Below are 26898 nucleotides of genomic sequence, written 5' to 3' on the forward strand. Positions count from 1 at the left end.
GAGTAGCAAGGATAAAACACATGCATTATGGTGGGCTGTAAAGTACCAACCAGTACCAACATTGAGGAGTCACTATTGAGTCTAACTCCATTTTGCATGGTTCATTTCTGACATCAGCACATAATCCAATTAAATCTTTCCAAATAAGGTAAGAAGGTCAGTATGAAACCTGTCCCAATGATAGACCCGAATATATGAGGCTATGTGGTGCATGTATTTATGCACAGCACCCATACCTTTGGCTGAGCCCAAAAATGAGGTAGACTCAGAGGCAGGGGTGTACATGAGCTGAGTTAGCTCCGTTAGCTCGCTCGACTTGACTAGAAAAAGCTTGATTCGACTTGATTCGAAGCTGAGTTCAAGCTGAGTCGAGCTGATTTTTTGAGTTCGAAAAAATTTTGAACTGAGTTCGAGTTTGTCCGAACTCGACTTGACTCGGATCAAACCCCAACTCGAATTGATTGAACTCAGATCAAACTAGTTCGGTGACTCGGTTACTTAGATACTGATGTTACTCGCTAAGTGTTTGACGAAATGACTCAATGAAGTGTCGACTAGTGGCAATGAAGGAATGTATATGAAACAAATACCATTTTAACTTGATTTTGATGTTGCCTATAAAATGTTTGATGAAATACTTGTAAACAGATACTGCTGTTTTACATACGATGGGAAATTGAAAGTGCATTGCATGTGTTTGTGAAAATAACGTAGAGACTTGGTTTTGGCTTGAACTCGGCTCAAACTGGCCCAAGCTGCTGATCGAACTGAGCCAAGCTAGCCAGTCGAGCTTGAGGTCGGAGCTAAGACAAGTTTGAGCTGGGATCAGCTAGTGGCTGAGCCAAGTCGAGTTGAGGCCAGCTCGACTTGGTTCGACTTGGTGTACACTCCTAAAAGCTTAAGTGGTCCACATCGCAGGGGATTAGGGGCTCATGCCCTAAAATGAGCTTATAAAAAGGATGAATGGTGCGGATAAAACACATACATCATGGTGGACCCCATGTGTTCAGGCTGAGTCGCCAGGCAATCTGCATCCAATGAAAGGGATAGAGCTATCTTGGATATTTGTGTGATGTGTGGACCATGAGATCAATAATCTGGACCATCTAGCCGTGGGCTCCCCCACGAGCCGTTCTATTCGCAACTTCAATTCATTTTCGAAATGTTAGATCCCATGTCAGTTTCTCACCATTTGAAAAATGGTGGTGGCTCATCCTACTCACATCTACACTGATGTATAGCTATCCAGGCCATCCAAATCGTGGCCCACTTTGGATGGAGCAAATCTCTGATACCGTATTGATCAAGCAATCTTAATTGTCCAGTTACAGGTTTTCAAATGGATTGTTACAAGCAAAGCAGTGAGTCATCCAAACTCGAACTGAAAAATTAGATCGTAAATATTACCTTCTCAGTACAATTTTTGGTTACCGTCAATCCACAGTGGGGTCAGGATCATGAACGATCTGGAATATATAATTAGGGGTGTATATCAAGTTGAACCAAGTCGAGCTGGCCTCAGCTCAACTTAGCTCGGCCACTAGCTGACCCTAGCTCGAATTCGGCTCGGTCCTCGAGCCTGATTGGCCAGCTCGGCTCAATTTGGTCAGCAGCTCGGGCTAATTCGAGCCAACTTCGCCTGTACAGCATTTTCATAAACACATGGATTACACCTTCAAAATCTCTGTGTATGTAAAACAACACTAGTGATTTCACGTGTATTTTATCAAACACCTTTTAAGCAGCATTAAAAAAAAAGGTATTTGTTTCATATACATACCTTCTTTGCCACCAGCCACACTTCTTTGAGTCATTTCATCAAACACTTGGTGAGCAATATCAATATCAAAGTAACCGAGTCACCGAATTGGTTCGATCTAAGTTCGATTCAAGTTGGGTTTGATTTGAGTCGAGTCTAGCTGGGCTAGCTCGAACTCATTTTCAAGCTAAAAAAAAAAAGCTCAACCCAGGCTGGAACTCAGCTTCGAACCGAGTCAAATCTAACGTTTTCAAGTCGAGTCGGGCGAGCTAACGGAGCTAGCTCGGTTGGTCTACACCCTATTGGCATGATTAATAATCATGCCATCCGCAGGTTTGAAGTCTCGCCACCATTGCTTAAAATTATGCAAAGCTAACGTACCAATCTAGCCGTCCAAGTAGTCATTATAGGACTCAATCATGATAAGTGGGGCCTAACGTTTACCAATCTAGACCACTGATCTGCCGTCCCCCTGTGAATTCAAAACATTCACTCTTTTGGACAATACAATGCTTCAATATACGGTCCACAAATAGATGATTGACTAGAGAAATACAGCAACGGTCCAAATAAAAAAGAAACAGAGATTTTGCAGCTGGACGCGGATTGCCCGACAAAGCTTTCGCAGAACTTCCTCCGACGGGAAGCTAGGTGAGGCCCACCGTGATGTTTGTCCGTCCATCCTTTTGCCAGATCTGATGCAGATTCAAAACTCCAGTGGGTCGGACCAGAGGAAAAGGTGGGTATGTATTGAAATCCTGGGTCCACCGTGATGTGTATCTTCCATCTATACCGTTCATAAGATTATTTCTACTAGATGAACTGAAAACACTGGGTATTTCTACTAGATGAACTGAAAACACTGGGTATTAGATTGATAGAGGACTTCCATAGCCCACGAATGTTAATGTTCAATCCTCACATTTTCTTACCGTGCAGCTCACTTGAGTTTTTGATCCACTTCATTTTTGGTTCCATGGTGTAGCATGATGTGGAAAAATGTATGAACGGGCTGGATATCTCACTAACATCATGGTGGGCCCCACGTACCTTTCTTTGGGAGGAAGTTGAAAGGCTTGATTGTGTGGTATGTGACGTGGCAAAGTCTCATAAGTCTCTCTAAGATGTATGTATTATATCTGCACCGTCCATTCATTTTGCAAAGTCATTTTACTTCATGAACCCAAAAACATACACTTCAAAACCTCAAGTGCACCGTGGCACAGAAAGCAGTAGGGATTGAACGTCTACCATTGGAAAATTCTTAGGGGCCACAGAAGTTTTGTATAAAGATAATATTTTTTTCCCCTTAATCCAGATCATCCAGATTTTCTTGATCTTATGAACAGGTTAGATGGTAAATAAACATCATGGTGGCCCCCAAGAAGTTTTCAATGGTGGGCATTCATCATCACCAATGCTTTCTGTGGTGTGGTCCGTTTGAGATTTAGATATGTCTTATTTTTTGGAAAATCCTATAAAATGCTCTCTAAAAATATATGGACGGTGTGGATATTACACATACATCGCAGTGGGGCCCACAGAACCTAGTGATGTCAACAAGCCACCTACGTCCAAAGCCTGATCCACCCAACGGCACCAGCAACTGAAAAAAACAGATCCGAAGTTTCAAAGCTCTGAAATTCGGAAAAGAAAAAAAATAAAATCAGAAACCCTAACCCTACTTCTCTCCAGAGATCTGCTCGAATCCGCGACAAGATGGTGCTGTTTTCGGCCGCACGCGACTACGTCGGGCGGATGCTGCAGGATATCTCCGGCATGAAGGTCCTCATCCTCGATTCCCAGACGGTACGGTTAGACCCCCCTTTTAGCCCACTCATGACTCTCGATCTTGCGTTTTCGACCGTTGGATCTGTTGCGGATTTTTCGGATATCTGTTCTGTGATGTCAATAATAATCCGTTGAATTGTATGATTTGATGAATTAGAGGCTATGGAATGATTTGAAGGGAGTAACTATTTTCAACCAAAATTTTTGATAATTTCCACTCATGAGTCTCGATCTTGCGACCGTTGGATATTTCAAAAATCGTTTGGATCCCTGTTTCTGGGATTCCATTAAAATCAGTTGAATTTCGTGTCATATATGTGATTTGATGATTCAGATGCTATGGAATGATTTGAAGGGAGAAGCTGTTTACAACTACCATTTTGATAATTTCCACTTTTTGGTAATTTGTTAGTACAAAATTGTACTACGATGTTAGTAAAATAGATAAAATGGGTGTATCTATCAACCAAGGCCGGCACAAATATCAATTTCAATTATTTATCTGTATAAATGTGTCTAGAATTGAAGATTTTTGCAAGCGACTGGCGAAGATATTTATCTATTTGTTTTATTTATTTTTTGATTGAGGTTATCTATTAAGTGCACTGTGCACCTGTGAATGTTATCATCAATTTCTGAGATCCAATGATTGGATGTGTGGTTAAATGGTCCATCATCAAATTCTGGACCATTTGTTTGGGTTTGTCCCACATTGGACCGGCCATGGTAGAAAATTCTCACTGATAGGACAATCTTGGCCTTCCAGCTGGTGATCTATGAATAGAAGTTAGGAAAGCATAATTGCTATATGGGGAAATTTCAGAAATTCAATGGTTAGGGAGAGTTCTGATCCTTGCAATTTGTGAACAGGGGTCACAGTTGGTGACTGATTGACCAGGGAACATTGAGCCACATCTCCAATTTCACTGCCTTGCTTTAGATAGGAAAATTGGTTTGCTGCACTTTGGTTTGGTTTTTCCCGCATGCTCATGGAATTGAACATGGCAAACATGTGAGTTCCAGTCTTCTCATGATGCCGGTCCCACTGTGGATGTGACCTTGGCCAAAAATAGGTCAGCCGGACAATGCTAACCACTGAATTTGAGGGGAAAAATTGGGCAGGGGTTCTGAAAAACTTTACCAACTATCCACATTTAATTCTTAATCCTGTAGTTTAGGGTTTTCTGACCACACTGATTTTTGGACTATAAAATACAAGTGGGGCCTACCCAATGAGTGGCTTGGATGTTGTACACGTTTGTTGGCTTGTTGGATTAGCCAACCTCATGTTAGTTTACCTATGGTTGGCAATAAATTGAGACACTTTTGGCATCGCACATAATGGATCAAATCACCTAAAAAAAAACGATAGTGGTAAGATGGACCTTCTATAGAATAAGGTTGAATTTATGAACCTTGAGGCGTTTTCTAGTCCATCACACATTCTTGTTGCCTAGACACATGAAGTGGGATGTCTCCAACACTCCAATTTTAAGTGTAAATCCTGTATACTTGAGGCAATTTAGGCTAATGCCCCATATATATATATATATATATATATATATATATATATATATATATATATATATATATTCTTTTTGATCTCACTGTGCATCATATTTGCCTTCTGTCTTTTATGGTAATCTAAATCATAAGCATTACTCGCCATGATTCGAACACTTTTTTGCATGCTTTTGAATGATCTTGCACTTTGGATCTCTGGGATTATATAATTTGTCTACATTCAGCAGTTTTGTGGAGAAAACAACTCTTTGGATTAAAAAGAAGGAAAATTTTGTGGAGAAAATGATTGTTAGTATGGGAAACTCACCCATGATTTTTGTTACTTTTGGTCATTTCTTTGCACTCAAACATAATTCGGATTCATTTGAAGATTAGTGAATCTACATACAGAAGATTTTTTTTTTTTTTTGCTGCAATAAAATATCTCAGCTTGAAGAACTGAATCAGACAATTTCTGCATCTTGCTGTTATTTTCCAGCAAGTAGAAACAAATCTGATTTCACATGCATTCCAATTTTTGTGAAGACTGCATTAGTTGCATATATTTACAGAAACCAGTCACAAGCAGACCACTTCTATATGTTACACAGCTTGGTCGAATTTCAGTTGCACTACTGGGTTGCTCTAAGGCGAGCTGGAGAAGTCATAGGTTGAAACTCATAAATCAATACATGTGCAAGTCCCAGGCCATATTATCTTGATATGAAATCCCTTTGGTACCAACAACATGATCAAAATGGTCACAAATAGCATGTTGATTGTAATGCAGAAGTGGTGCTATCTCTTGACTTGATGCTTTTTTTGAGGGGGAATTATAGGGGCATGATTCATCAGGACATCTACATTATACTGTTGACTCCATTCTGTATGAGTGTGACCCATGGTTTGGTGATCCAGACCATTGATTTCATGTGCACCCATATCTACCAGTTCAGAAAATCCTAACCCTTCAATTAATCACCTACACAAATACAACATTTTTTCTGGAGAAAGGACAAAGATTGATGGCTCTTCTAATTTCTGACCCCTAGGTATTGGATTTGTTTTTGGGAAGTTTGGGAAGCTCAACTCCATCGTGTGGTGCTTACTTGTTCTCGCTATTTGGTGGGCCATTTGGACTGAAAGGAACGACAGATGCTTTAATGATAAATCGTCTACTGTGTCGGCTGTGGGTGTTAGGGCTAAGAGAATGGTCATAGAATGGGCAACTGATGTGAGGGTTTTGGGCACTTTTGTTTTCAGTTTCCTTGTTTGTTAGGGCGTTTCTGCTATCTCAGCAGCTTCGCTTTTCTCTCCTTTGTTTTCTTTTTACTTTTCTTTTCTGTCCTCTGTTTTCTCTTTTCCTTTAATGCATTTTCGTTTCGTTGCCCCCTTTTTTAAAAAAAAAAAGAAAAAAAAAGTTAATAATTTTCATAGTTCTGTTGTTTCTAGCTTAATTGCATGTACGTTAACATATTGAACCAAGCTACTAACTGATGCTAAGTCTAGAACATTTTTATGGATTTTTATTTTTTCTGATAATACGCAGGTTAGCATTGTTAGTGTTGTATATTCTCAGTCACAACTACTTCAGAAGGAGGTGTTTTTGGTTGAACTGGTGGATTCCCTGTCAAATGAATCCATGGCACACCTCAAAGCAGTTTACTTTCTCCGCCCAACATTGGAGAATATCCAACATTTGCGACGCCAAATAGCTAGTCCAAGATTTGGAGAGTATCACCTGTGTAAGATTCTCTAATGCCTTGGGCATTGTACATGTCATGAGTCTCCTGAGACAGATTTACACCATAACATGCCATTCTAGTCTCCTAAAGATTTTGCATGTCCATTTATTGATTATTCTTTAAATGTTTTCTTGTCCAGTTTTCTCTAACATCTTGAAGACCACTCAAATTCAAATTCTGGCTGATTCAGATGAACAGGAAGTTGTCCAGCAGGTTCAGGTGCGTTGAGAAATCATCTATAGCAGTGGGGATCCCCACTGTCATTTATTTTGAAGCTTTCCTGTTCATGAGTGTAAAGTCAGCACACTTGTTTTCCAAATTGACATCTTTATACTGATTTCATGTAGACAAGGGACACCTGATAACTTCTATGAAAAATGGAGCTTACTTGATCATGAGATAGTAATCCTCTTACCAGATTGTTGGGTGTTTTCTAGCAATGCACGTTGGACTCTGTGGGAGGCATTTACTCATATTGAATGACTTCAAAATTTGATATATACCATTACCATCATTTCTCACTTCATTAGACTGCCATTTCATGCCTTGAAACTAATGGCAATGAATTTGATTTTCAAGAATCACAAAAAATGAGCGGATAGTTTGATGGCATGGAAAGATGTACTTCTGCCAACTCTTGGAATTTGGAACATGGACTTGGAAGTTTCTCCAGTGTTAATGTGTTATATTATCTTTCACAAAGACATTCTACACATAATGAAGTATTGGCCATTTATGATTAGGGCTGCCAATGGGTTGGGCTTGCAGCTTGCTCACGTTTGGCTGGGCCTGGATGACTCTATCAAGATTGAGGGCCAGGTATGGGTACTCTATCAAGATCAAGGGCCAGCCCTGGGCCTGAAATTAAGCTCATTTCCTAATCGGTCTATGCTTAGGCCATATCTAAAAGCTTGTAAGCTTGGATTGAGGTGGTGAGAAGGGATATGAAGGGTTGTTCACTTACCAAGGATATGGCTTTAGGTTTGATTGGTGAAACGGGATTCATAAAGCTGACCTGAAATAGCTGCGACAAGGCTTTGATAATGGTGATGAGATTGCTATTGAAGATTCTTATACTTTGTCCTCACGAATCATTTTGCTATTGAAAATTCTTATACTTTTGCCGTCATGAATCATTTTGCTATTGAAAATTCTTATACTTTTTGATGTAGGACATGAAAATCGGATATGATATGCGACATTTCAGGCTTAAGATCATGTTAGTTCAGAAACAATTACACAAATTCCACATCCCACATAAAAGTCCAAACATTCAATTAAGGGGAATCTATGTGGGTCCAGGCCTACACATGATAGGGTTGGATCAATAAAAATTATGAACCAAACGATACTCAAAGATAAGAAATAATCATCTACACATGCATAGTAATCAGTCCCTAATCCAAGGGATTCAAAAATTCCAATTCGGAGAACCCTAGGGCAAGAAAAATGGCATAAAATTGGAGATTTGAGTAATTTAGGGTTAGGTTTAGGGATTTTGGGTGAAAGCGTAGTGAAAGAGAGGAGAAAGACGAACCAATGAAGTACCGCACGCGTGGACAATAACAATGATCCAGACAACTGCGCGTGTGATCCTGGCTACACGTGTGTGGGGCCCACTATTCAGAAAAGGGCCACCTTGGCCCTGATTGGCCAGGGATGGACTCCAAAACCCCCAAATCTCAGCTCGATCCGATGTACGGTTTGTGCATGGTGCTCCGCCGAAGTTTCAGCCCTCCTTTAGGGCCATATTCTGAAATTCTGCCGTGGGGAGGAAAATTGCTGCAATAGATGATTGATTCGAAGTGTAGATGATGGGGTGAAATAAGAAGAAGGGATAGTAGAAGTTGGGTAGTAGAGATGGCGATGGATGGGGGCGAATCGGGATAGATGTGGCTTTGCACCATGGTAGTTAACCCTTCGATGAAGGGAGGGCTTCGCACCCAATTAGGCCCCACAACTTAGAGAGTAGGAAAACGCAGAATTTTTATTAATCTTCAATTAATGAAGAAAAAAGCTACAAGGGGTGCCTATTTATAAGAAAATCTTATATGCCAAAACTCGCGCCATGTGCGTAACCTATTACTTGGCGATGAAGTAAACCAAAATAAAAACTAATCAAAGAAATCTAAAGTGTCCATGATGTTCTAAATAACATTAATAAGCAAAACCTAAAATATGAAATCGATCTGACTAGTGGGCCACGATCATGAGATCCCATGATAGGCTTTTCTCGACTAACAGGCCCACTCTTTTGAATCAAAACTTTGTCTTCTAGCTAGGAGGCCCTCCTTGGACGTCGTCATCGATCCAGATCGATAGTGGGGCCCTTCTTCTGGCGTACGTGCATAGGGAGGGCGGCGTGAGTGCACGTGATGTCCCCATCACTTTTGCCATCATGAATCATTTTGGTTAAAATCCACTGGCAACATAATGTTTTGGCAATTCAACTTTATTTATTTCCAAAATCCAATCTTAAGGTATGCTTTCTTCCTTGGTCTTGCAGGAGTTCTATGCAGATTTTGTTGCCGTTGATCCTTACCACTTCACTTTCAATATTAATTCAAATCACCTGTACATGCTCCCAGCTATGGTGGATCCTTCAAGTTCACAGAATTTTTGTGACCGAGTAGTTGATGGTATTGCAGCGGTTTTCTTAGCAATGAAACGTCGACCCGTTATTCGATATCAACGGACCTCTGATATTGCAAAAAGGATAGCGCAGGAAGCTGCGGTGAGCAAGTTATTGTGGGAATCACATGATTTTGTTTCTTATCTCTAAAGGTCTTATGTAATTTGCAGCATCTTAATATAACTTGAAATGACAGATGCGCTGAGCATTCTTCTTCTTCTTTTTTTGGTGTGGTCAAGGGTTTTATTTGTGTTAACCTGTAGAGTATTATGGGTTGGTTGTGACAAACCTTGACTTCTTCATGTTTCGTTTTGAATAAATACTGCAGAAGCTTATGTATGAGCAAGAAAGCGGTCTTTTTGATTTCAGAAGAACAGAAATTTCCCCATTGTTGTTAGTAGTTGATAGGAGGGATGACCCTGTTACTCCATTGCTGAATCAGTGGACATATCAGGTAACCAAAATTATAGTCTTGCTAGTTGCCACTCAATTTGTTGCAATAAATGGGAACAGGGCCAGTACGATTGCTTTTCAGCATCATTGCCTTGATGCCTAGATTTGATCTTTCTAAGTAATCATGGGTCTCTTAAATTCCTTTCCACAGGCAATGGTCCATGAGCTGATAGGTATTGAAGACAATAAAGTGAATTTGAGAAATATTGGCAAAGTTCAAAAGGATCAGCAGGTTTACCTGAACTTCTTTGCTTTACGTACTTTAACTCTCTTTTTTTTTCATAAGGGATGTTCTGAATGGTATTTGCTTCTTATAGGAGGTGGTCCTATCATCGGAACAAGATGCATTTTTTAAAGATAACATGTACATGAATTTTGGAGATCTTGGGACGAATATTAAGCATATGGTGGATGATTTCCAGCAGCTTTCGAAGAATAACCAGAACATTCAGACGATAGGTGCATATTGAGCGATATTGCAGAGCTCACCAAAACAAATTTGTATGGCAGGCTAGCAATTTGAGCCTAGCAGTTTGCAGCTTTACCCTTTAGAGATGACTGACATCAATGTTATTTATTTTGACATTTCTACAGAAGACATGGCCAAATTTGTCGACAACTACCCTGAGTACCGAAAGATGCAAGGGAACGTCTCAAAGCATGTGACAATGCTTACGGAAATGATCAAGATCGTTGAGGAGCGGAAGCTCATGACAGTTTCACAAACAGAACAAGATCTAGCTTGTAATGGGGGTCAAGCAACGGCCTTTGAGGTACTAATACCATTCCTTTTAGCGTACTAGTTTCAATGGCTCCACCTACATGCCACTTTTGGACCTTTTTTTTTGAAGGTGAAGCAATTTACTTGGCAGAGCCAAAAGCAGAGAAAAGAAAATGAAAAGAAAGCAACAAAAAATAAAACCAAATTATTTGGGGGCATCTTGTTGTGATTCTAAAAATGCATCGTATCTCCATGCTGGGGTGGGGTGACCCACGAGGTGGGGTTTGTGAGATGTAGAATGGCCATGAGGTGGGGCCCACTACGGGACAGTGCGATTCAGGGACCCGTGCAAAGCGGGGGTTCCCACTAGACCTTGTTTCAACTCGATGTCAAGAATGCATTTCTTTATGTGGATCTTGTAGAGGAAGTCTATATGTATCAATCTTTTGGCTTTGTTGTTTTCCACAATCCTATGCTTGTATTGATTGTCGGTTGAAGAAGGCTCTTTATGGACTCAAACAGTCCCCGTGTGCATGGTTCGAAAAATTTAGTCAGGCTCTCATGGAGTTCGACTTTGTTCGTAGTCATGCTAACCATTCCCTCTTTATATGTCATTTGTTCGTAGTCATGTTGACCATTCCCTCTTTATATGTCATTTGGTCGTAGTCATGCTAACCATTCCCTCTTTATATGTCGTCGATCGATGGGCATCATAGTTGTCATTGTGTATGTGGATGATATTGTACCGTTCGACAGTGATTATGTTAGAATGTGGGATGTTAAAGAATTTCTAAAAACTAAGTTTGAAATCAAGGATCTCGGTCTTCTTTGCTACTTCTTAGGAGTTGAGGTTGGTCAATCCCTATATAGGGTGGTTTTGTCATAACGAAAATATGCCCTTGATCTTCTCATGACGACCAAGATGTTAGGATGCAAACTTGCTATTATCCCCATGGATACTTCACAAAAGCTTCAGGCAGATGATGATACTCTTATTTCTAATCCTGGGATGTATCGATGTCTTGTAGGCTAGCTCATTTACTTGACTATTACTCGCTTATTTCTCTCCTTTGCGGTGGGCATCGTTAGCCAATTCATGCAAGCTCTCCGTTCTTTACATTTTACGATTGCATACCGCATGCTTCGGTATCTTAAATTAGCCCTGTGCCTTGGCTTCTGCTTTCAATCTCATGGTCATCTTCATCTTTCTGGCTAATTCGATGCCAATAGTATCTATGATTGTTGCTCTACGTCTAGCTTCTATACTTTCCTAGGTGCAATCTTGTCACATGGAAAAACAAGAAACAACCGGTTGTTGCTTGGTCCTTGGATGAAGCAAAATTTCGTGTTATGGCTCATGTGACGTGTGGGCTCGTGTGGCTTCGAACCCTTCTTGAAGAACTTGGCTATTCTCATTCAACTCATATTCCTCTTCATTGTGATAACAAGCAGTTATACATATTGCTCGTAACCCGGTTTTCCATGAGCACACCAAGCATATTGAGGTTGTCTGTTGCTGTATTCGGAACCTCTTTTGTTTGATTCGGGGATCAGCTTGCTGATGCTCTTCATCATGTTCAACATCTATGCTCCAACTTGAGGGGGTGTCTAGAGAATGTTAATATAAAATGTATGTGTTAAGTGACTCGCTTAATGTAAGTGCATATGCACACTTCTTCTCCTACAGTGTACTATATGTTCTATTCTAATAAAACATTGCGTGTGCGGACATGTTATACAAACAACATTTTTCCCAAACTCTCTTCCTCTCCCTCTCACTCTTCTCCATACCTTAGTCATCAAATCATCTTCTACTCTCCCTTGTAACCAAACCCTTTCTCTCCCATTTACAATAAAATAACAGGAGCACACAAGAAATCTTTCAGTCAATTGACCATCACAAAAAAGATTTTTTAAAAAAAAAAACTAAAGAATTCGCCACAATCAAATATAGTCCAACCTATACATAGAGCACGGAAAATTTCAGCTGTTTAGGGAACGTCATCATCATATAATCCAATCACAATCCTCCCAACACAGGATTCCCAATGCTTATATCAAAATACACCTTCCGGGTGACTTTAGATTGCAATTCTAGCTCCTGAAATTTCATTAAACATACAAATAAAGTCATTCGTTAAGCCTGATATTTTGCTCAAAAGATTGCCTTCCACAAGTTTTTGAGCCTTTTATATCATTACCCAAACAACAACATTATTAGTAACTTCTCATCGACATTGCTGCCAAAACTAAAAGGTACGAAGAGGTAGAATAAAACCTTATGAAGAGGTGAAATAAAAACTAAGTAATGACTAGGGCTGTTCACGAGTCAAGCTAGCTCGAAAAACTCGCTCGACTTGGCTCGAGTCAGTTCGGATTGACTTGGCTTGAATGGCCGATTCGGGCCGAGTCAAGCTAATTATTTGAAGCTCGAGTTGAGTTCGAGTCGAGTTCGACCAGGGGGCATTTCAACTCGACTCGACTCGAAGCTCGAACTCGTGCTCGACTCGGCTCGATTAATAAATATATTAAAGTTGTGGGGAATGCGGAGAAAGTTGAAGTGAGATCTCTTTGCTTTCACCCCAACAACGAAGAGTTTGATGTTGGTGTTGACGATCTCTTGAATCCAAAATGGTATATTGTATGGAGCACTCACATGAATAGACATATCCTTCCTGAATATTTTGTGAGCTGCAAGTCCTCAAATCATCTGCAAGGTAACGGAAATTGCGCTTTTGTCTGAGCAGTAACAATACAGGTGGGTCCCACTCTTCTGTTGTCCCAGGTCTATTCAAAATCCTATCCATTGGAAAGTATGGCCTTGATGATGGATAATTTAGAACATACAATTGAGGATGCTTTTGGCCCATGGTTCTTCTATCATAGGGCCCACACAGATGGATTTTCTGGACTGCTGAAAGATGGACTACACCCTGTTCCGGTTGCCGGGCCAAACCAAAAATGAATTTCACTTGGTGGAGCGTCATGTAAAATGTATCTTTAAATTTTTTTTATTTAGCTTCTCTTCTGAATCAATGGAGGAGGATTAGGAACAGAATCCATTACTCTCTCACCCAACAAGCTCGAGCTCGACTCGAGGTAAACTCGACTTGACTCGAACCACTAGCTCGACTCGACAACTTTGGCAAACAGGCCAAGCTTCAATGTTGAGCTTGAGGCCGAGCTCGAGCTCGAGCTCGAACTCGAGTACAGCATGGACAAGCTGAGCTGAGCTTGGCCCACCTCGACTCGACTCGACTCGGCTCGATGCCCACCCCTAGTAATGCCCCATTTAAAGTGCAAGATGCAAGTTTTTACACATAGGCAGTTGCCTCAGAAGAAAAGGAATTTGAGGCTTGGATGGTTTTTGGGATAATCTTTATGGATCATAATAGTAGGTTTTGATAAGATTAGTTGTTCGGATCACGGCTGGAAGAATCGTCCAATACGACTCAGTATCATCCGAGTAGTATTGGTATGAGTTGAAAATGAAGTCACCACACTGATGTAGGACCAAGTCAGGGCAAGTAGTTCCAGTTTCAGTCCCCAGGTGAGTCGCACTCCATAACCCACAACATAAATACATGGTTCAGATATGAAGTTGGGTATTTCTTTTGTCTTTGCCTATTAAAATAGTAAGTAGAAGGAAGATTTATGTTTTTTTTTCTTTTCCAGTGAATTGTTAATAAATTGTTATTTTATTAAAAAAAGGCAAAAGATTCGCGATTTTATGAGTGAAGTAATTGTAAGTTTTGCACCACAATGTGTGAGCATTTTGGGCTCAGTTGCCCATGCAAGTATCCAGCTTTCCCTTGGAGAAACCTCCGCTCAAACAATAGGTGTTTTCATTACTATTCACAAACCAGTATTTTTGCTACTAAGACCAAACATACCTTCTCCATCATCAGCAGTCCCACATGAAATAAGGTCACAGCCATGGTTAAAAGAGACTGTGACTTGGACTGACTCATCCGGTCGCTAGTCGAGCCATTTTGCATGAGTCGGGCCAAATTGCCCACTTATTTCTTATTTTGGGGCCCACCATGACAGCTGTGTCACGTCCACTTTGTCCCTCTCCCACCAGTCATGTTTGGACATGAGGCCAAAAATGAGGCAGATACAAAAATCAAGTGGGCCACACCACAAGAAACAATGGTCATCACATTCCGACTAACCGGTGTCATCTACAAGAATCATGTTCCGCCTTTGCACTTTACATGAATCGTGTTTATCACTGATCGATCTTTCTTAGATATATAAGTTACTTTTCACAAGAGAACCTGTTAGAAAGATTCCGCACCAGAAGATAGACAATGATCAATAGCTGGAGAAGCATGGTGAATGATTTTTTGCTTCTCTTTGCTAGCAACAAAAGCACATGCACACACAACAGCATATACCTGAAATCTCTATCTATTTTCTATCGACCACTATGGCTACTCCTGTTAGCATATGGCTCAGTAATCTACTCTTCCCATAAATACTGATGTGGCATGCTATTGTGAGATTCGAGCATGGTCCATGCCCAGAAAATCAGGCCGCTCCAGCCATCAGGTGGACCACATATGTATGCTGAATGTGGGCTGGGTAGCATAGTCTGAGGTTGAATCACAACCCCGAATAGAATCTGTTTCTTAAAATGGTTTTACAGGCTATTTTCTAAACCAAAAATGTTCTAACTGCTAAGTAAGGTTCATATACACTCACTCCGTGAGCTCAGGTGACCAGCACAACTGTTTGTAGCACTGACTGCTTTGAAAATGAATTAGGTCGACATACATGCATATTAGGTCTGTATAACATTGTTCTTTCCTGTGTCCCCATTTTGCAGGCTGTCAAGAAGCTTCTAGACGATGAAAGCATTTCCGATATTGACCGTCTACGTCTAGTAATGTTGTATGCTTTGCGCTATGAGAAGGAAAGCCCAGTTCAGCTGATGCAGTTTTTCAACAAACTAGCTTCACGATCTGCAAAGTACAAGCCTGGTGTAATGTAACTCAACTGATGTCCCCTTTCTTGATGAGGTGCGCTCCAGTGGCACTGGGATCGCCGTAAGCTTATGGTGGTGCTGGGCAAATGTGGTGCACGTGTGATGTCTGACCACCATCCAACCAGTCCATCAAACTGCCACCTCAGGTTTCTTGGAAGGCCCCGGTCCAAACTCAGGTGAGCCACAGCAAATGGAACAAGGTGGGGATGTCATGTCCTCCGTTGATTATCACTGGGGCTCACTTGAGTTGCAAACATCCTGATTTTTTTCCTAACCCTTCCTCCAAGCCAGATGAAGGGTCTGAATGGCCTGGATTTAGTTTACACAACACAGTGAGCTCCCATATGAATCAAGGGTGGGCATTCCCTCCCATCTTGTTCCCTGTTCTGTGGCCCACCTGATTCACAGATCAGCATGTTTTTTGGTCGCAGGGAGTAACATGAGCTGATGCATCTGATGGATGGTATGGATTACATGCATACATTGCGTGGGATCCACATCTTCCTGGTACCACCGTAAGCACTGGTACTACTGGAGTGTGCCCCTTCTACATTTTGGCTCTAGCATACTTGTATCTTGCCGTTTGGTCTGTCAGCTTGCATTTTGGTGACTCCCATTGTGGAGACGGGCTACCTAACTGTGAAAAGGAATTATGGGGTCCTGATGCATCAGGACACGTACCTGTTGCTTGTTTCACAGCATATGGTAATCCAGGGCTCAATGATGGGCAGCATGGATCCTATTTCATAAGATTTGGGTGCATCTTCTCATGCTGTCCCAAAATATCAGATATAATTGTGTTCTTCGAAAGCAACTTTCTGGTTTTTCCAACCCGAAAATTTCCAGATATGCTATATATTCGGTGTTCTCAATCTTTTACTCACAGCAGTTACAAGGCCACCAGCCTGCTTTGGGAGGCTCGGCAAGCCAAGCAAGTATAATTGAGCTTTATCCACACTGGTTTTGTTCTCTTTGGATTCTGACCTGTTGACCTCCTGTCATCGTTGAAAACAGCTCGTCCAATTCCTCTTGAAGCAAGCAGGCATCGATAAACGGACTGGTGATCTGTATGGCAATCGTGATATCCTGAATTTTGCTCGTAACATGGCCCTCCGTGGGCTTAAGGTTTGTTTGCACTGATTATGCTTTCTGCTTCCAGAGCACCAGTTTTTAAGCCCTTATATCGGAATATATTGGGATTGCTATAGGGAGTGGAAAATGTCTACACCCAGCACCAGCCGCTTCTGTTCCAAACCATGGAAAGCATCACAAAGGGGCGGCTCAAAGATGTGGACTATCCGTTTGTTGGGAATCACTTCCAGCAGGGAAGGTTTGTCAGCATTATCCGTCTGATTCCTGAATATTTGGCCTATGCTTTTGTTGCTGCTTTTCAATTGGTTGCATGGTTCTCTTCAACTGATCTAGTTCACCACCATCATCACTACCACCACCACCATCATCATAACCTCAACCCAAATGTTTGGGGTTGGCTCTTTTTAATAGTCAATACATACTATATATAACCTGGGCAGATTTTGGACATTTTTGCCCCCGCCATTAGTTTCATGGGGAGGAAAACTTTGAATATTCAAAGGATATGGGAAGACATTTTAAGATACTCTAGATGATTTAGAGGTATTAATGGATTTGTGGTCCTGATAGCAGCAGCAATTCAAAAGCATCTTATTGGTAATGCATCAATGAGGATTGGGCATGCTTTTACCATTACCATCATATGGTATGTTTCTATTTTCTCCTGACATGTTAAAATGATATATACATATATCGCATGTTTATGCAGGCCTCAGGAGGTGGTGATCTTCATCGTGGGGGGTACAACATATGAGGAGGCACGCACCGTGGCCATACAGAACGACACCAATTCTGGCACACGTTTCATTCTCGGTGGTTCTGTGATTCTCAATTCTAAAAGGCATGTGGTTAAGAAATAAGAGGGCTTGCATGATTATCTAGCCTTGAGTCGTATGAGTGTGGCCTATGACCCAGTCATTCACACTGTTGATCTGATTGGCCTGACCCGTCAATCAGAGCCTTCCAAATAATGCTTGAGAAGAAAATAAGCAGTGTCCTGCCTTTCAGTGGGGGAAAAAAAACAAAGACTGGATGGCTAAGATTTTCTAATCTGGAGGTTTTTTCTTTGGGCCATCGTCTATCCACATGTTGGCCAAATCAGGTTGACAGTCTGGATCACTAGCTATTATCCCAATTTGTATTGCTATGGTGGCTATTGTATGAGAGGGTTGCTAGAATGCCATCCCGATATATTGCAATAGAACACGTTGGGACTTCCTTTGGATTAGGTTCCTTTTCAATCATCCAAACTGTTTATAATGGGCCTCACTGTGTATGGAGGATACCCCAACAACATTCGCAGGTTGAAATATTTGAACTCTTCGATTATTCAAAGGTCATGTAGACTTCCATATTCAAAGGAAAATAGTCAAATTATGAAAGGGTTGAAGTACTATCCAGAACAATTGTTTTTGGTTATCAAACATCCAAGGTGGCTCCCATAATACGAATGGTTTGGATCATTGAAAGATGACCCCAGATCCATACGTTAACGTCCTGATGTATTCTATGGTAATACCTCACAATGCATTCTAGCAAACCTCTTGTATTATTCCTTTTTTAAGGGCCTGTTTGGACGTACTTCTTGAAAGGGGGGTTTCTGGAAAAAAAAAAAAAAAAGTGGTTTCAAGCTTGCTTTTTCAGTTGACATGTCATTTTTTATCACCTATTTTGTTGAGCAAGGGATGAGACTCAACATCAACTGTGATTTGTGTCAAAACGGCATTTAGGCCTGAAATCGCCCTTCGGACAGTGTCAAATGGGCCCTAATTGTTTTATCATTACCGTTATTCATACACGTTTGCGACATGTATGTGGAAACAATTGGACCTGAAAAACAATTGTCAGCAGTCCACATTCCACACTCATGTGGCTTGTTTCGTGGGCTGACCGGCCTGATTATTGGGCCAAGTTATGTACACGATGGGCTCCACCAGTGGATGGCTTGGATGTCTATCACAAGATCTGGGCCGCAATGCTAACATTTTTCCTCTTCTTTCATTTTGTTGTGTTATATATGTAAAATGCAGGTTCTTACATGACTTGGAAGAGGCGCAGAGGATATGTCGGTCCAGCAATGCAGTTTGAATCTAGGACATTGATCTCTTCTGAAAGCAGCATGGGCTTAAAAATTCAATGAAGGAGATCTAACCCAGCAGTCTGGACTTCTCAAACCGCAACACGACTTCCCTGATAGTGTTCAAGTTGTAATTGTTCTTCCCTTTTGGTTGGGCATCTGTTTCATGGCCCACCCAAATGTTTGTTGTGCAGGTGAGACAGCGGTGGAGAGAATGTATATTTTTAAGGAGAATAATAGTATGAGTTCCCATGAATGTGACTTGTGAGGTGCACAGTTATCTGGTCGGCCCCACTTTGTAAGATGTCATATACCCCAAGAGTTTTATGGTCCTCCTGATCGGTGGATCTGTAGCCTGCAAATGGATGGTAAAAGGAAAAAAAAAAGAGGTATTTTTCTCACAACATTCGCTGGATCTGATCTCCACCTTTAGCTGTAGGTGGGTCCCATTAGACGATCTTTGCTGGATGGGGCATGTGCAACGAGGTGCACGGTCCAATGTGAAATGAACTCTTTTTTTAGTTCCCATACCTGCACTGCTCTGCCTTGTCATGGGCACACGGATGAGAAGAATTACAGGACCTGCGCAAAGCAGGATTTTGTACAATGTGGGCTCAGACAGTCTGTTCAGGCAGGTGTGCGAGATTGTGAGATCCAAACCGTCTAATCCTTTAAAAAAAAAAAAAATAATAAATTCCCTGGATGATTGAATTTATCATTTCCATTTTTCTTTTAAATCTCAACCGTCTGCATGTTAGCCACTAATTGAACTGCTAGGGTTTTCCAATCTGTCTAATATTTAAGTGCTCCCCAATTCTGGATAACCGAACAGTGGGCTCCACATGTACGGACTGCCCTAGTTAATGGGCCACGCAAGATTCAAGTCAATTCACCTTTAACTGTTACCAAACATTGATGGAAAATCACCCAACCTACAAATGAAGGAAAAAATGCAAGTTATTTGATACTCCAGCTGTGCATGGCGTTTGATACGCAGGCACTCAGAAACTGTGCATAAAGCAGAGAACCTAATTAATTGAGGAGCTCACGATTGCTAAGTCACAGCCCTACAATTAAATTGATTGACCAATCCTATCCTCTGATTTGTGGCCACTTGTTTCTTAAAATTGGACCGTCGGATATTTTCATTCTTAATCGCCCAAGAAATGTCCACCAATCTGATAGTCAGAAAAATAACGGTAGTCTATTTCTAATTAGTTTAATTCGAATTACTTGTATTCCCCGTGTGCTATTTCTAAATAGTAAGTGCCCGTGTATCATCCATCACACTCTGCCAGAGTATCTAAGTTTTTGCTGAAAAAAGAGAAAATGCCCTTATCTTACACGTGTCTCAATTTCCCAAGTAGCACCCAAGTTTACACACATAATATCTTACACGGATGGGGACACACGTGGGGAAATAGGGCCACATTATAAGGTAGGATAGAGATAGAGATAGGCCTAATCATCCTCACCAAACTCAATCCACAGACGTTCCTCTCAATTCCAACTCATATGTCGTGCCTACCAGGGAAAAAGATTGTGGACGCACTCTCTCTCGGTGCGCACTTATCTCCCACAGTCCAACAATGGTAGGTACTAGGTAGGGACCCCCAGCACAGTATTTCAAAAATGGGAATTTTGAGATTCCAAATTCTGAAATGGGCGTTGGGATTCCCTCCACCTCAGTTTAGACTGTGGGATGTGTGTTGATGTGAGCTGTATGCATCAGGTGGACTATAAAATAATCAGTTAGAGAACATCTCTGTAAGCATAGAAAACTATCATCTCCTCCTCTCTTTCTCCCTACTTAGACCTGTACTTAGTCTGCAGATTAGATCATCTTACACAACCAGCTTACTGGGTTCCATTTCAACGGCTACGATTCGTCGGTCTGAATTTCAAACTTGCTTATACAACCCACATCTTGGAGTGGAAGAAATACATGATCTATTGTCAAAGAAGCCTAACTTACACAACCCACATCTTGAAATCAAAGAGATACTCCATCGCATTCTATCGGTGGGGATTGGTGCATCGGCGTACTAGCTAACTTACGCGACCCACATCTTGAAATTGAAGAAACAGTTGATCTTGATTCGGCGGATTTGGGTGTCCATCAGACAAGATTATATACACAACCTAGGTCTTCGAAAGGAAGAAATAATTGGAAAAAATCCCATTTGAGGCAGTAATGGGATTGGAGGCGAATTGGATTGCTTGAAAAGTCCCTTGCATTTCACTCATGGAATGAACTTGAATTCCTGGGGTTGGGGAGGAGTCCAATGCAAGAAAAAGAGGAAAGGAGAGAATAGAAAGGTGGGGAAACGGTTGGCTTGGGTTTAAAGGGAAAGGGCCACAAAACAAAGTTCAAGTGCACCATATTAGAATACAAAGCTTCTTTTTTTTTTTTTTAATTTTTTTTTAGGTGGGCTCAAACAGACCTAAGAAAATTGGAGGTGCAATCAGTTTAGTAGTTTGAATTGCACCATCTAACCGCTCCAAACCACTCCTCAATACTCTCTCTCTCTCTCTCTCTCTCTCTCTCTCTCTCTCACCAAACTTGGAAAGCTCTTACCTTTCTACACGTAAAATCATTCAAGCTTGCTAACAAAGCCAACAACACCTAATATAACAAACCACTTCACTTCATGGTTTCTGGCCCATAACACCTCTCTCTCTCTCTCTCTCTCTCTCTCTCTCTCTCTCTCTCTCATTCATGAAAGGATGAAAGATCGAATGGAAAGGCTGGCGGTTCTTCCCTTTTCCATGGGATGTGTCTCACATTCGAGCGTCGCCGTAGGCGAAAGCAATCCCAAGAAAAACAAGGCGGATCCAATTCCATCTTCAGCAAGTAATCTCTCTCTCTCTCTCTCTCTCTCTCTCAACTTCAGTATGAATTTTTCTTTCTTAACCTTTTAAATAAAACCCATAAAAGATCTCTCTTAGTTTTTCTTTTTTCTTTCTATTATAATGGTTTTGTTTTGATGGTGTATATGCAGGAGAAAGAGAGTGTGTGAATGGTGTGAAAATGAAGAATTCAGTTGGGTTGTTTCCTCTTCCAAGACCTACTCTCATCTCTGCTGGCTTCGTGAGATTGTTCAAGTCATTCTCTCACTTCTTTGGTAAGTTGCATGATACTTCTATAATTTCTCATCCAAGCCGTCTATCTAGTAGATCTCATCGATACACGTCTTAAAATAATAATATGCCTTCTCCACTGATTAACTAGTCTGTAAAGTTAGAAACTATGATGGATAGCCTAGAAAAACCTGACCAAGTTTGTTTCCACCGTTCATTTATTTCATAAACTCTGGCCAGCCTGATTAGTGGGCCATCTCTGTTTTTGGATAAGGCCATCTTTGCAATAGAATCCACCTCATGGACGAACTAGATCTCATGGATGCATTAGACCATCTTCTACAAAAGATTCATCCAGTTCTCCCATGACTCATAACTTAAATAAATCTTCTATTAATGGAAATCTTGATAATGTGTTTCTACGTCTGATGTATTTCAGATTTATAAAATTATAAGATGAATTTTATAATTAATGGAAAAGATTTTGCCAGATTTTTTATAATTTTCTTACCATACATTATAAAGATTTTCATGAATAGAAACATTTGTTTGAACTTATAAGTTATAAGAGAGTTGGATGGATTTATTTTTAATCTGTAGAAGATTGTTTAATAGGATGAATGGGTGTGATAACTCCACCCTCCCTTATGTTGATTTAGATACAAAATGAGCAATAATTACATACCTTCCAATCTGAGTGGGGTCCACTACAATGTGTGAGTGCCATCCAAACCATCCATTAGATGAGCCCCCAGTGTTAGGCCAAGATCCTAACTCAGGTGGGTCACAACAAAGGGAATGATAGGGGACACTAGGGAAGGGGACACCCACCATAGAAACTTCCAGATCAGATATGGGGTAAACCTTTTCATCTATGTGTCATCTGACCCGTTTATCAGGTTCTCACCATATCTTAGTTTGGCCCAACAAGTGAATATATAGTCCTTAGGCGTGATTGTACATTGCTCCCAATGGTGTGCCACATATAAGATTTTGAAACGGATGACGCTCTGAGTAATTTCCATCACTTGTGGGTCAAAATGAGGAGGCGCATCAGATGCACGGTTTGGATTCCCAATACACATCACATGTGGGCCACACACAGTTCGAACGTGTGGTAATTTCCATACGCCCGAATGCATGTGATGTCAATTCTCGTGCAATGATGTTGGTGATGATTAAGGGGATTTCATTAGCGGCGACTACTTCGAAAGCAGAAAGGATGGGGATATTTGTCGGGTAGTTATATGATACTCGGGCAGCGTATGACGTTTGATACTCAGGCACTCAGGAATACATCACCACCATAAATTGACTAAATTTAAACCGACTAAATTGTGGAACCAACTGTCACTGAGTCCCATTCGAACAATCAGATTGGCAGATTAATCCTAACCTCTGATTCATGGACATTTGTTTGTTGAAACAGGACCATTGAATATTTTTCATTTTAACTGTCCAATTATTCACGAATCCAGTAGTCAAATCATCGATTAAGTGTAATTCTTGGTTCATGATACATCTAAAAAGTAACCCTAATTCAAACAGTTTAATTTGACTTACGCACGCCACGTATGCAATTTTTAAGTAATTTCAAAGTGCCTGTGTATCATATATTCTACTCTGCCAGAGTATTGAATTTTCTCTCTTATTTACCTACCACGCGTGCGTGTGGAAGCGTCTACTTTTTGGTCTTTTGTAATCCCATCAAATCAGGTTTTGTTTGGATCCCTACTCCAAATTGAGTATGGCTTCGGTGGATCAATGATTGTGGGACCCACTATGATGTATGTGACTTACATCCATGCGGTCCATCCAGTTTTGACAGATATTTTAAGATATGATCCCAAAAATGAAGCATATCTAAATCTTAGGTGGACTACACCATAAGAAACATTGATGATTGACAAATTAAAAAATTATTGTGAGCCCCAAAAGTTTTGGATTGAACTGATCTTTGTGTCCCTTCATCCGGGTTACAAACATAAATGACACATAAGACGTGGGTAAAAATTGTACATTATACAAGCACAGAGCAAGTCAGGTCAAGGTCACACCCAGATGCATAGCTCAAGTGGTAGACTGACTGAAAGATACCTTGTTTCAACACTGGGGTCTTGGTGTCGATTCCTTGTGGGGGTGGCTAACACTGAAGCGTAAACTAACAGTGGGTGTACTAACAAGTTTTTTTTAAAAAAAGAAGAAGAAGAAGAAGAAGAAGAAGAAGAAGAAAAGGAGGGTCAGGTTAAGGTATGAGTTGAGTTAAATTGGGTTAAATTGGACTATCCTCTGCCCTACATCGGCTAGTTTTTTAAGAAGCTTTTTACAAACACGTCTCAGCTTGTTCTGAATCCCTCTTCAGGATTGGGGGGCTGAGGTGATTCAATCTAAACTGAGTCGAGCTTAGGTAGCTTTTAGAGATAGCTTGCCTTTTGTACAACTCTATTAAGAAATAGTGTTATTGAATGCCTACCATTAAAAAGTTATCGGGGCCAAAAAAGGTTTGTATCAAGTTGATATTTGTTTTTTTATTTTCCACCATTTAAGTATGTGGGACCTTATCAATAGTTTAGATGGCAAATAAACATTAAATTGAGCAGATTTTATTGTGGGTATTAAATAACAATTGCTTTCTGTTATGTGGTCCACCCAAGATTTGGATCTACTTCATTTTTGGGACGATGCCCTAAAATGTTATGGGAAAATGGATAGATACCATGGATATAAAATATAAAACACGTGAATCACAGTGCCCCTATAGTCATGGATCTACCGACTTGGGTGGTTCACCATATCCACCGTGTATGCCCAATATCAACATCAGATGGACCACAGGTGCACTGAACCGGACCAATTGTCAATAGAATCTATATCAGTAAGTCCTTTGGTATATGTGAACGTTTGGCCACCCATACCACATGCTTTGGAGCACCTTGTCAATGAAGTATTTTGCTATGATCACACACATGAGGAGCAATATTCCTGATTCACTTGATGTCTATAAATAATGAATGGCTAAGAGTAGAATAATGAAAGGTCCAAATTCAAAGGGAAAAATCATATGGTTACTATCGTCTCCATGTTTAACCTTAGGGCTCATAAGGTAGCACTAAAAGCTTACCATTCAACAGCTCATCTCAGTTAAGCTTGTCTTGATCTTGTCTCTCATACCATCTGGTATTCGAAACTTGCACGTGCTATGCATGTGTGGCACTTGAAAAGATACGGCATCTATGTTATACATGTGGGGCATTAATCGAATATATATATACAATGGCATGTGAGGGGCCACTTGTAATTTATGACAATGCAAGCATTGCATGTACGAGTTAATACATGTAATAAAAGTGGTGCATTAAAAGCACTTAAAGGCTGAATGTGAAACATTTGTAGAGCTTGAAAGTAGTACTAAGTAGTACTAAAGACATATTGGCACATATGTTTCATGCATATCACCAAAAAAAACCTACTTTATACTTTTATAGGGATGATATATCCCAAGTATCAAGTTTTTAAAAAACGACAGAAGCTCTTTAAAGGTACATTTTTCCAAAAAAGGAATAAATGAACATGAACTAAACTTAGAATCCCTAATTTTCTTTTTTTCTTTTCTTTTTTTAATACATGCACACTCACACTAACACCCACACACACACCACGTACTGGAACCCGTGACATCAGTGTTGAAACTCCTGTGAATCTATTAGAGCGGTGAGTAGGGACCCAACTAATTAAACTTAGTCCCTACTCATGGCTAACATAGAGGTCATGGGTTCGACTACCCACTAATAAAAATAAATAAATAAATAATATGAACTAAACTTTTGCTGCTATTAATAATAATCCTTTATAGTACTCTACATTACATTGATCGATTAGACTGTCAAATTGAACCAATGCAACTAGGAGCACTATAACTTTTGGTGTGATATTATTATTATTATTATTATTATTTGTAACCTTTGGATCTTGTGGTTGGCAGTATACAAGGAAGAAGAGACTGGAGAGATGGAGATGGAGATTGGATTTCCAACAGATGTGAAGCATGTGTCACACATAGGATGGGATGGGTCCACCACCACCATGAACATGAAGAGTTGGGATGCCCTCAAAGCTCCTGAGATGCTCTCTCTACCGTCCATCTCTCTTAAGCAGTTTGAGCTTGCCATGTCTGCTCAAGCAGAAGCACCTCTTTCCAATGCCCATTTATCTGTTAGGCCTACTTAATGATGATGATGATCACATTGGTGGGCCTCTGTCAAAAATTGTATAGTTTATGATTTGATATGACTTACTACATTTTAGATGATTCAATGTAATACAAATATGTTGACACCAACTGATTCCCACCTTTGATCACAGTGGGCCATGGGTGGGTCCTACAGTGGATGGTACATGGTTCCCACACCACCCTCATGGGATATCACACCCATTCAGATAAAGGCCTGAAAAATGGATGGTAAGACCAATTTTACTCTCACCACCCACTTCTTGTGATCTTGATTGTGTGGACGTGATTGCCTGATCGTGGATTCTTTGGGCCGTGCATTACCAATGGATGATTGGGAAGAAGAGTCCAACCCAACTGTCCGCAGCAAAAGCCTCCAATCAGTGGCTAGGATCATCTGGCCTGTGACATTTGCAGGGTATGGCCCATCCACTGCATGACCACAAAGATGAACATTCCCCATTTCATACATGTATTTCATGCCTACACAGAATCTTGATAAGGAGCTAAGTTGTTTAGAACACCTAATGCTTTCTGTTTGATGGTTGAAGTGATTTTATCTTTTGGGCGAGTTTGAATTCTTAGAAAGGATAAGAAAGGAAATGATATTTCCCAGAAAAAACTTTATTTCTAGGAAAATGTGGAAGTTTTTCATCAAGAAATTTTTTTTTTTTGAAAATTGTTGTTTGGCAAAACTAAAAAAGTTTTTTTTTTTTTTTTAAAATAGATCTTAATACCCATTGGCATATGTTCTCGGAATTCAAATTGAGTACCTTCCCAAAGGGAGGCATATTTGCTCTTCTTAGTATTTGAAGAGAGACTTTCT

At 40.5% G+C, this 26898-nt stretch overlaps 2 protein-coding genes across 3 annotated transcripts; both read left to right on the forward strand.

Annotated features, from left to right (window-relative positions):
• Positions 1 to 3345: 3345 nt before the first annotated feature.
• LOC131246825 (vacuolar protein sorting-associated protein 45 homolog) lies at positions 3346 to 19095 on the forward strand. The gene is made up of 13 exons (XM_058247249.1): positions 3346 to 3568; positions 6603 to 6798; positions 6938 to 7017; positions 9305 to 9532; positions 9759 to 9884; positions 10035 to 10115; positions 10201 to 10342; positions 10478 to 10656; positions 15436 to 15591; positions 16609 to 16719; positions 16803 to 16924; positions 17396 to 17527; positions 18717 to 19095. The coding sequence occupies exons 1-13, from the start codon at positions 3479 to 3481 to the stop codon at positions 18772 to 18774; spliced, it is 1701 nt and encodes a 566-aa protein (XP_058103232.1). The 5' UTR covers positions 3346 to 3478; the 3' UTR covers positions 18775 to 19095.
• A 1223-nt stretch (positions 19096 to 20318) lies between these two features.
• LOC131246826 (CRIB domain-containing protein RIC4-like) lies at positions 20319 to 26324 on the forward strand. 2 transcript variants are annotated; one of them, XM_058247251.1, is made up of 4 exons: positions 20319 to 21082; positions 21490 to 21617; positions 21766 to 21888; positions 25827 to 26324. In XM_058247251.1, exons 2-4 carry the CDS (start codon positions 21491 to 21493, stop codon positions 26069 to 26071), a joined length of 495 nt encoding a protein of 164 aa, XP_058103234.1. In that variant the 5' UTR covers positions 20319 to 21082; position 21490; the 3' UTR covers positions 26072 to 26324. The 2 variants fall into 2 exon arrangements, with proteins under 2 accessions (XP_058103234.1, XP_058103233.1); XM_058247250.1 differs by having other exon boundaries at positions 20320 to 21617.
• Positions 26325 to 26898: the final 574 nt, after the last annotated feature.

Source organism: Magnolia sinica, chromosome 5 (assembly GCF_029962835.1).
Source record: "Magnolia sinica isolate HGM2019 chromosome 5, MsV1, whole genome shotgun sequence".
Classification (NCBI taxonomy): Eukaryota; Viridiplantae; Streptophyta; class Magnoliopsida; order Magnoliales; family Magnoliaceae; genus Magnolia; species Magnolia sinica.

Coding starts and splice junctions, on each gene's coding strand:
- LOC131246825 (XM_058247249.1), top strand. CDS start 3,479: ATGGTGCTGTTTTCGGCCGCACGCGACTACGTCGGGCGGATGCTGCAG. Junction 9,885..10,034: donor TGAATCAGTGGACATATCAG/GTAACCAAAATT, acceptor TCCTTTCCACAG/GCAATGGTCCATGAGCTGAT. Junction 10,116..10,200: donor AAGTTCAAAAGGATCAGCAG/GTTTACCTGAAC, acceptor TGCTTCTTATAG/GAGGTGGTCCTATCATCGGA.
- LOC131246826 (XM_058247251.1), top strand. CDS start 21,491: ATGAAAGATCGAATGGAAAGGCTGGCGGTTCTTCCCTTTTCCATGGGA. Junction 21,618..21,765: donor TCCAATTCCATCTTCAGCAA/GTAATCTCTCTC, acceptor GTGTATATGCAG/GAGAAAGAGAGTGTGTGAAT. Junction 21,889..25,826: donor GTCATTCTCTCACTTCTTTG/GTAAGTTGCATG, acceptor TGTGGTTGGCAG/TATACAAGGAAGAAGAGACT.